Here is an 11,117-nt window from a genome sequence, read left to right as displayed (position 1 = left end):
AATGGAAAAGAAAGAATACAATAAAAAAAACGAGCAAAGAAAGAGAGAGAGAGAGAGAGAGAGGGAGAGAGAGAGCAGCGTGAATGAACGTGTAAACGAATGTGCGAGGAGCATAATATATATATATATATATAATCTTTATGACAATTTATTATTATTCATAGTTATATTTAGTAATTTATAAATGAGAAAAGAAAATTTGATATATTTTATCCTCTTATGTTACCAAATATTTGCATATTTGTATAAACTTGCCTATATTTATAGAAAATAAACTTTTTTTAAAGCAAAAATTTTTAAATTTAATTTTTGTCGTAGAATATTTATGAATAATGGTTTTATATATCGAATTAATTTTAATCAATATGAAAATAATTTTTTTATTCGGTTAGAGAATTTTCGTTTATAAAGATGCGCATTTGTTTTTATTATTACGCGATATTTGTAGCATGCATGTATGTAAGTATGTATGTATATATCGAGGAATAAGTCGACTGTACCATGCCCAGACACATGCAGGCAGATACACGCGATCATATCAGTGCGCGGCAGATACTCAATCGCGCGTGTTGTGTACATACGCATAACAGGACATTACCGCAGAAATACGCTCAACTGTTATAACGCGTTGAATTTAAAAAACGAGTGTTATGATTTTGTAGTGTGGTTTTAATAGTGTGTCCCCCTACATACTGGGACGAAAATAAAACTTTCGAGAGACGCTTGCCCGCAGACTTTCCTTAAAAAGAATAAGAGTCAAAAAGTTAGTATATCATATTTATATACCATAATTTTAGAAGGAATTGTTTTAATGTATACTATATACTAATATGTTGTAGATATTATTTAATTTAATTTCCATGCAGTCTACTCAAAAATATAAATATGATAATGTAATATTATGTAAAAATATAATATTCTAAATTTCTTTTTTTTAAATTAATTTTATTTGGTATGCTTTGGTTGAAGAATGTATCCCAAAAGCGATCATTTCATGAACTGGTTGTCGAAAGAAATGTTTCCCACCAAAAACGTTTTGCATGTACGCTTTGGTTCAAGAATGTATCCCAGAAGCGATCAATTTGTGAACTGTGATTGTCAAAAGAAATATTTCCCACCAAAAACGGTTTGTATGTGCGCTCTGCTTATTAAAAAAATAACATTTTATTCTAGAGGCGATTTTTATTCGTGTGCTGGTTGTTTTAAAAAATATTTTATTCCAGAAACGGTTTGCATGTGCGCTCTGGTTATTAAAAATATATTTTATCCCAGAGGCGATTTTTATTAGTGTGCTGGTTGGTTTAAAAAATATTTCATATCATATCCGGTTTGTGCATGAATATTCTGGTTATTAAAAAACAATTATTCCAGAATTTAAAGAAACTTCCGTTTTTGAAAGACTAAGTGTGCAATATCTGGTATTCCTTCATATGATTGCAACCAATCATATATGGTAATAAAAGCTTACAAATTGTTGGAAGGAATTATTATTATAATTCCTAGCGATGTATTTTTTTCTTTTTTTAATGGCACCGAATTTCGCGTATATAATAGTCTATCAGACCGTGTATATACAAGTTGGTAGCTAAAGAGAGAAAATATATACATCTTCGTTATTAGGAAGTAATCCTTATGAGAAAAAATATTCCAAGGATGTAAAGATCTTTACATATACTCGAGTATGAGGAAACGGTTTCGTAATATTATAGGAAGAAATAATCTGCTGCTTTTTTTAAAGTGATAAGAAATTATGATTAAAAAAATCTATCCTGATACTCGTAACAATATGGCCAGAAAAAAGATGCCTCAATCTTGTTTGCAAATTATAATCGCAGATATGAAAATAATAAATAAAATATTTTGGTTGCGTTCTCACGAAAATTGCCGATGAAAAGGAGCCCTTTGTATATTATAAATATCCAAAATATTGTAATCATAAAATTTTGTTGCAATGTTTTGCGGACAGAGTATTTATGTGTTAGCATTTATAAATATTTATATTAATATTTATATAAATGTAACTTTTAATATGTGCATACTTATGTCATAAGAATATATAAACATTCACTTTTATAGTGAAGAAGTTTATATATTACTCATTAGTCCTCAATTATATCAATTATATCGATATACTATCGATGATGAAGATTTATCATCATATTCAAAATTATATGTATAATATATTTATATCCATATATAATATATTTTAAAATATTATAATATATTTAGTTCAATTTTCTCGAACTGTACTGCATAAATTGTAATCCAGCAAATCAAGATATGATTGTTATACATATAACATGTACACAATTAAAGTGCACATGTTACATCTATGTTATATAGCAGATATATTCGATGTTTGCTGGGTATATAATATATGTATCGAGGATAGAATGGGCCTCTCCATCGCCCAATCCCGTGAGAACGCAACCATAATATGTTTTTTTTTCGTCTCTCCGATTTTATTGCAAACGAGACATTTGCATTTAGGCATCTTTTTCCAACAATATTCATTACAATATAACAATAAATTTATCGGATAATGACAAATTTTTTTTATTTTGGAAAAGGCAGCAATTTATTTTCTGCTACAATTTTAAGAAAATGTTGCCTCATATATTCCACGTTATTGGAATATTTCTCATTAGAAGGATTTCCTCCTAAGGCTATAGTTGTAGCGAAAGCTGCAGCATAAATTCCACAACATGTGCCATTAGGTTGTACGTGAACCTTTCCAAATATTATATTATTTGCACTTATTTGTGGATAACGACGATGAATGTAATTTTTTTCTTTAGACACTAATTTGTCGTATGTACAACTGTGTAGACTGTAGTACACTTGAAGTTTGGTGCCATCAAAAAATATACATCACCAGTGATCACTGCAATTTCCTCCAATAATTTGTAAGCTTTTGTCACTACGACTTGCTTCAATTATATGAGGATATTCAAAATATAGCACACTTTGTGTTTCAAAAGGAGAATTATCTTTTACGACGCGTAAAAATAGATCTAATGATTCGTCATTTATTTTGCTATATTCAGGTAATACGTTATTCTTTACTAAATAAAAAGGAACAATCGAGTTATCGAAAAACTTTTTGTTTTGCCATGTCGTCTTCAGTTAGCACTTCTTCATTTTGTGAGTAACTAACAACGATGCAATCGTCATCTTGTTCTGTACTCAGAGCAGTAACAGCAGTAATAGTTGCTTCCATTGGAACAATATTCGATTCGAAATATTTATTTTCGTCGATAATATTTTCGTCTTCTATATTACATTGTCGAAGACATTTTCCATTAATTATTTTTTTGCCTACTTTTTGTTGAGCTTCTATTATATATCTTGGATTTCTAATTAGCATATGTCTATTATGCCGACTATCCAAGATTTCTGGAAGCATGCAATCGTAATAAAAACGTGTTAAAAAGGGCAGCATTTGATTACTCCAAAATACATTATCCCTATTTACACGTATTATTTTCATGCTTTTTGGCGTCCACACAGCGAAAATACAATAATTTCGCTGCGGTATATTTAACTGGCCTTGAACTTGATAGAAAAATCGGTGATTCCGATTCATTTTATCTGCATTGCTCTTATCAAAGATGCCTTTTAGTTGAGGCAGCGTCTTTATGGCCTCTTCCGCTGTTAAATGCTCAGCTGACAGAGGACATTTTATTTCTACCAGACCATCTTCATCTATGAATCCGTCAGGAGAAGCACCCAAGCATGGATTTTCAATATGAATGAATAATCCGCAAGTTTTAATCTCCTTGTTCAGTGTTACGGCCAATTCTCTTTTTGCAATTTTTTCCATCTCGGGACCATAATTCATAGCCACGGTATCGATAGAGGGAGGAAATAAAATGTTCTTCACAGTCGCGGCGCAAGACGTTGTCGGTCTCAGTAGTATATCTAGGCCGGTTCTAACTCAGATCGTCTGAGGGGGGGGGGGGGGTGAGGGGCGAGGGGAAACCGGCGCGCGGGGTATGACGTCACGCGGGGGGAACGCGGCGAAACGGATGGCGCGGGGGTCGCGGAGAAAGGGGAGGGGGACCGCGGCAAAACGGCAGGCGCGTGGGCCGCGGAAAGGGGGGAGGGGGAACGCGGCGAACGGTAGGCGAGGGGGCCGCGGTGAGGGGGGGAGGGGGACCGCGGCGAAACAGTAGGCGAGGGACCCGCGAGGAAGAGGGAACGCGAAGGTACGATGCCGTGAGTAGGTGTGAGAGAGATAGCGCGAGGCGTCCGCAATGTGTAAGAGAAGGATAGCACTACTGATATTCTATGGGCGTGGGAGAAGGATAGCGCGAGGCGTCCATATAGGCGTAAAACAAGGATAGCGTTTGCATGCACGTGGGAAAAGGATGGCGCGAGGCGTTCGTAATGTGTGGGAGAGGGATAGCGTTTGCATGCACGTGGGAAAAAAATGGCGCGAGGCGTTCGTAATGTGTGGGAGAGGGATAGCGTCCGCATGTACTTGGGAGAGAGATAGCATCCGCATGCACTTGGGAGAGAAATAGCGCGATGCATGCACGTGGATGATACGGAGTTCGCAAGGCGGTGTGAGAGAGATAATGCGAGGCATGTACGAGTAGGAAAAGGAAAGAAGGAGATGCAGAAATAATCGACATTTTTAATATAATAATAATAATAATATTTATTTAATAATTGTGTGTATATCATATAAATGTGTGTGTGTGTGTGTGTCAAAAATAATAATAAAACGTAATAATAATAATATAAAAATATAAAATATACAAAAAGATATAAAATATGTATAATATAATAATAAGGCGGCGCTCCTTCTGAAACAGAAAAATAAAAGTCTTATTAGTATTGTTCGGAATTGCCCCAAGCGAGCGTTCGCAAGTTACCGCGATACTCCATTTGCGTGACGTAAGATTACGCACACGCGCTGTATCCTGCGTAAGGAGCGCGTGTCACGCATCGGCGCACGATATTAGGAGCGCCCAATGATCGGCGCCCACTGACGCGCGAGAAAAATACGCCGCTTTGCGATTCGCGGAATCGGTCTCCGAATTTCTGGAAGGTTCTCATCCGCGCACTCCGGATGTGAATTGACGGTTGCGCGAGGAGGAACCTTCTAGGAAGAAAGAAAAAAGGGGCAGAGCACGTGGCCCAATTCAATCACTCGCAAGAATTCGATACGGATCCTTCGCTTATCGACAATACTGAAACGAATAAGTACCTCGGCAATTAACTCGGACTTGAATATTGAAATGCGGATTAGAATTGTACTTGATAAAGGTTTATTTAATTCATAAAAGAAGCGTACACAAAAACTCGAGTAGTTTATTGTGGACCACAGGTTCCGCACTTCCTCGAACATTTTGGTCCTTCGAGCCGGAGATCGGAATACAGCCACGTGCTTTATCCTCGTACGAGTGCCTGTGTATCCATCAGTGCAGTGGTGAAGTGTCTCTTGAATACGACATCATCTGAAAATGGAGGGACTCTTTGACGATCTAATCCAAAGCCAACGGAAATTACACGGTCGCATAGCACGCACCGTGGAAAATCTGAGAAAGTTGGGTCAGGCGAACATTACCCAGGGCGCAGTTCAATCACGTACGACCATCTTGGACAACTACTGGTCCAAGTTCGAGGCCCAACATGAAGTCATCCGCAGCGAACACCGGGAGTTGGCGAAAACACACGATTACGTCAAGAAGGATTACTGGGGCACTGTGGAAGAAGCTTACCTTACGCAGAAGGGCATCCTGCTGGATTACGTCGCGCGTTTCATCTCACAGAGCCAGGCCACCACATCCTCAGCGTCAAGGTCAGATTCGACACCATCTCGTACCACGCTTCCCAGAATCCAGCTGCCGCAGTTTTCAGGGAGATTTGAAGACTGGCCCGCATTTCGAGACCTGTTTCAGTCCATCATAGGCAAGGATGGCAGTCTCAACGAGGTCGAGAAATTGCACTACCTCAAGGTAAGCCTAAAATCAGATGCGGAGGCGCTGATAAAAAACCTGCCCACGACTACGGAGAACTACCAACGCGCGTGGACAACCTTGTGCGAACAATTTGACAATAAAAGACTATTAGTGCGGTCGTGTCTGTCCAAGTTTACCGCGCTACCGAAAATGAAGTCCGAGTCCGCGACAGAACTTCGTAAAATCCTCCACGGCGTATCCACGACGGCGGGCACGTTGGAGAGCATAGGACGCCCGATAACGAGCAGCGAAGACTTGTTCGTATTCACCATAGTGGAGCTGCTCGATCCTCGCACTCGTCGAGAGTGGGAAAACTCCGTGAGTGACTCGCCGAATCCTCCGAGCTTTGTCGCGTTGAAGCGCTTCCTAGAACGCCGCTTGCAAACACTGGACGCGCTTCAGCCCGCGCGCGGTGAACCCTTCGTGACCAAGCCGAGCGAACAACCAACCAGGGCTACTCGTACCCACCTCACTCAGAAGCGAGAAGCCGGACCCGCGAGGTGCTGCCTCTGCAAGAAGGAGCACACGCTCATGTTGTGCGACGAATTCAGGGGGAAGACAGCAAGGGACAGAAGACAATGCGTCGTGGAACATCACCTTTGTGTAAACTGTCTGGGTGGGCACAAGATCACGGACTGCCCATCCAGAAGGTTATGCTCGGTGTGTTCCGAGAAGCACCACACTTCACTCCACGACGCCTTCCGCAAGGCTCACGTGGAGTCGGATGCCGCGAAGACATCACTCGTCATGCACAGCGCAGCCCAACGACAGACGACGGTGCTTCTTGCGACTGTCCGCATTCGGGTCGCCGACCGCTTTGGGAACCTGCAAGAGGCACGAGCGTTAATCGACCAAGGATCAGAAGCGACCATGATAACAGAGAAATTGGCGCAACGATTGCGGCTTACGCGTCGGTTTACCTCAGTGGCGGTCTTCGGAGTCGGAGGCCAGCAAACGGGAACCGCGAAGGGCCGCGTTGCCCTGAGCGTCTGGTCGCGCACGGGCACCAACTCCGTGACGACAACAGCGCTAGTGCTACCGCGCTTAACCGGTTATGTGAGAGAAGCGGATGCAACATCGAGCGACTGGACACACATACGGGGACTCGAACTAGCGGACCCCGACTTCACGGCTTCGGACTCGATAGACGTCCTGTTGGGAGCAGACGTCTACTCCGCAATCCTGCGTGACGGTGTGCGTCGAGGCTCCAGGTCGCAACCAGTGGCGCAGAGAACCATCTTTGGGTGGATCCTCTCAGGCCGGATCAAGTCGGCAGAAGAAGAGGAACGGGTCGCCATTCACCAATGCTCAGTTGGCGAGCCTCTCTCCGCCCTAGTCCGTCGATTTTGGGAGCAGGAGGAGCTCCCTTCCTCTCCCACACCACTCAGCCGGGAGGAACAAGAATGCGAAGAGCAGTTCGTCAACACTCATTCGCGGGATTCCGACGGTCGATACACGGTAAGGCTGCCAGTGGTGTCGCCGCTGCCCGATCTGTCGGAGACCCGCGGGGCTGCAGTTCGCTCGCTTCTGCGCAGTGAGAAGCGATTCCTGAAAGAAAAGCAATTCGAAGGCATGTACAAGGAATTCATGGCCACGTATGAAGACCTAAAACACATGTCACCAGCAGATGCGGGTAGTCGCCAGGTGAAAATCTGTTACTTTCCGCACCACGGAGTGCTCAAGGAGTCCAGCTCCTCAACACGTCTCCGCGTAGTCTTCAATGGATCCTGGACGACATCCTCGGGCACTTCACTCAACCAGAATCTCCTGGTTGGAAAGAATCTACTGCCGGCCCTCACAGACATCCTTCTCCGGTGGCGCTGGCATCGGTATGTACTGGCCACCGATGTGGAAAAAATGTACCGGCAGATCATTGTCCACGAGGCTGACAGGGACCTGCAACGAATACTGTGGAGGAAGGACGCTCACCAGGAAATATCAGAATTCCGCTTGAACACAGTAACGTATGGGCTTGCTTGTGCTCCCTTCCTCGCTATTCGCACGCTGCAGCAGCTCTCCCGCAACGAAGCCCACAGATATCCCAAAGGCTCAGCAGTGCTACAAAGGGATGTATATGTGGATGATGTACTCACGGGGGCGGATACGGAAGAGGAAGCGCTGCAAATTCAAATAGAATTAGTTGGACTGTGCAAGGCGGGCGGCTTCCCGCTCAAGAAATGGGCATCGAACTCCGAACGACTGACAGCGACGATACCTGGCGAAGACAGGAAGCAGATTGCTCCCCGTGCTTGGTCGGCTCAGGAGATGACTCATTCCACACTGGGGCTGCAGTGGAATCCGGGGGAAGACTGCTTCACCTTCATTGTCAAACGGCCAGAGGAAGGGGTCATAACAAAGCGGTCCATTCTGTCACAGACGGCTCAGTGTTTGACCCGCTCGGCTGGCTGACGCCGGTGACCATCCGAGCTAAGATCGCCATCCAGACGGCGTGGCTGTTGGGCCTGGAGTGGGATGCTCCACTGCCAGAACAAGAAACCGCTCAGTGGCGCTTATTCCAGAGCGAGCTACCAATGCTGGAACGGATCCAAATTCCAAAAGCCGTGACAAAGGGACCGGAGGGAATCACCCGGACAGTACACGGATTTGCCGACGCATCTGAACGCGCGTATGCCGCAGTTGTGTACCTAAAATCAGAAAACGAAGGTCAGTCGGACATTTCATTGATTTCAGCTAAAAGCAGGGTAGCTCCAGTCAAACAGGTGACGTTACCTCGTCTCGAGCTGTGCGCGGCAATGCTTCTGGCCCAGCTGGTGCAGCACACGGTGAAGGTGCTCAATCTTCAAGACGCACCCATGTACCTGTGGACCGACTCAATGGTGGCACTGGGCTGGATTCAGGGTCACCCGGTGAAATGGAAAACTTACGTGGCGAACCGGGTCGCAGAGATCCAGCGCCTCGTTCCTGAAGCACATTGGAACCACCTTCCGGGCTAGGACAACCCGGCGGACTGCGCTTCGAGAGGTCTCCTGCCGAGTGAGCTCGTGAGACATCAGCTGTGGTGGACGGGGCCATCATTTCTGAGAAGCCCCACTATGATGGCACCGAGCCGCCCCATGACGCCACCAGCGAACTGTGAAGTGGAACAGAAGATCACAGTGATGGCTGCAACGACGAGCTCACCTCCAGAGGAACACGACTTACTCAAGAGATGTTCTAGTTTACACAAACTGCTTCGGGTGACAGCGTGGTGTCGACGATGGCTATCTCGAGGTCGACCCTCGGAGCCAACCGACCAAAGAGGCCGTCACCTCATGGCCGAGGAGATGGGCGAGGCGGAAGCACTCTGGATTCGTTGGGTCCAGGCCGCACACTATCATAAGGAAATAAAGGCAATTTCCGCCAAAACACCTCTCACGAGTAAAACCGCACTAACCTGTCTATATCCCTTTCTAGATAAAGAGGGAGTCCTGCGAGTCGGGGGCCGGATGAAACACTCCCCCCTTTCCGCGGACGAGAAACATCCCGCCATCTTGCCTACGCAATCAGAATTTTCCAGGTTGGTAGTGGAATCATGCCACAGGAGGTCACTTCACGGGGGCACACAGTTGACTCTGAGCCTGGTGCGCCAGCGATTTTGGATCCCTCGGGGAAGGAGCCTCACAAAGCAGTGCATCCAGCGCTGCATCACTTGCGTACGATGGCGGGCGGCAACGGCTGAACAGCTCATGGGGGACCTCCCGAGAACAAGAGTCAACCCCGCGAGACCCTTTCAGATCGCAGGAGTGGACTGCGCAGGACCAGTGTTCCTGAGGACGTCGCCGGGACGAGGGCACAAAAGGAGCAAAGCATTTCTGGTCGTTTTCGTGTGCTTCAGCACAAAAGCCGTACACCTCGATGTCGCTTCCAGCTACACTGCAGAAGCATTCATTGCAGCATTCCGGCGATTCACGGCACGCCGTGGTCCATGCTCAGAGCTGTACAGCGACTGCGGCACCAACTTTGTTGGAGCAGACGCAGAGTTGCGAAGGCTCTTTGCGGCGAGCGCCCGGGAAGGCCAATCCATCACAGATGAGATGGCCAACAACAGGGTAGTGTGGAGATTTAATCCCCCTGCGGCTCCTCACTTTGGCGGCCTATGGAAGGCAGCTGTTAAATCCACCAAGCACCACTTACGAAGAGTGATAGGAGATGCAGCGCTTACCTATGAAGAGATGGCTACCTTGCTGTCACAAATAGAGGCGTGCCTCAACTCAAGGCCTTTGAGCGCGATAACAGATGACCCGGAAGACCTCACAGCGCTCACACCAGGGCACCTGCTCATCGGGGCTCCCCTCGCAGCCCTGCCGGAACCTTCGTTGCTGGACGTACCTGCCACTCGGCTCTCACGATGGCAACTGCTACAACAAATGAGGGATCACTTTTGGGCACGCTGGACACGAGAATACCTCCAAGGACTGGTAACGAGACCAAAGTGGAGGGGGGCAGCATCGGCATTCAAACCTGGTCAACTGTGTCTACTGCAACACGAAAGCACGCCGCCGACCAAGTAGCCCCTCGCCAGGATAGTCGCCGTCCACCCAGGCGACGATGGCCTTGTGAGCGTTGTCACGGTCCGAACAGCAATGTCGGAACTGAAACGGCCGATCGCGAAGCTCGTGCTACTTCCGATCGAACGGACGGACCAACCCGACGCGTCGTAACCACCGCTAACAGACATTAAATTATGCTGGTCAAAATATGCGGGTATACAGACTTGCGTGCTCATAGTAGAGTGAAACATTACCTTCACCATGGTTTATTCAAATTGTTCTCACGAGTAACAATGCGATCACCGCAGATCTGTGGCGACGAGGCACCGGTGTTACACAATCACCACACGTGGTAATTGCGACGATAAGTTAACCTCACCGGCGCACATTAAGTCATCGCGATGCACTACACAAATGAATTACTACTCACGCACTGACACACTCTCACCACAGTCACACGCACGTACTCATTCAACAGTATAACACACAACTAGACATTCCGATGAAGCCGCATTGTAACTCGTCAGCAGCGCGAGAAGCGCGCGACACGACGTCCCGCTCACAGGAGTTTGTCGTCTGCTTCACAAGACGAGGCGGGCGGCATGTTCGGAATTGCGCCAAGCGAGCGTTCGCAAGTTACCGCGATACTCCATTTGCG

General features: G+C 46.0%; 3 protein-coding genes across 3 annotated transcripts; all 3 read left to right on the top strand.

Moving 5' to 3' along the window:
• Window positions 1-6,119: 6,119 nt before the first annotated feature.
• On the top strand, window positions 6,120-8,378 carry LOC138941645 (uncharacterized). The gene has a single exon (XM_070311486.1). The coding sequence runs from the start codon at window positions 6,120-6,122 to the stop codon at window positions 8,376-8,378; it is 2,259 nt and encodes a 752-aa protein (XP_070167587.1).
• Window positions 8,379-8,500: 122 nt separating this feature from the next.
• On the top strand, window positions 8,501-8,923 carry LOC138941644 (uncharacterized). Its single transcript, XM_070311485.1, has one exon. The coding sequence runs from the start codon at window positions 8,501-8,503 to the stop codon at window positions 8,921-8,923; it is 423 nt and encodes a 140-aa protein (XP_070167586.1).
• Window positions 8,924-9,655: 732 nt separating this feature from the next.
• LOC138941643 (uncharacterized) lies at window positions 9,656-10,480 on the top strand. Its single transcript, XM_070311484.1, has one exon. It carries the CDS (start codon window positions 9,656-9,658, stop codon window positions 10,478-10,480), a length of 825 nt encoding a protein of 274 aa, XP_070167585.1.
• The last annotated feature ends 637 nt before the right edge of the window (window positions 10,481-11,117 follow it).

Source organism: Polyergus mexicanus, unplaced genomic scaffold, assembly GCF_030449975.1.
Source record: "Polyergus mexicanus isolate NDT 795.1 unplaced genomic scaffold, iyPolMexi1.0 SCAF_20, whole genome shotgun sequence".
In the NCBI taxonomy this organism is placed as follows: domain Eukaryota; kingdom Metazoa; phylum Arthropoda; class Insecta; order Hymenoptera; family Formicidae; genus Polyergus; species Polyergus mexicanus.
The sequence above is the reverse complement of the archived record's forward strand: the minus strand, read 5'-3'. Positions and strand labels throughout refer to the sequence as shown.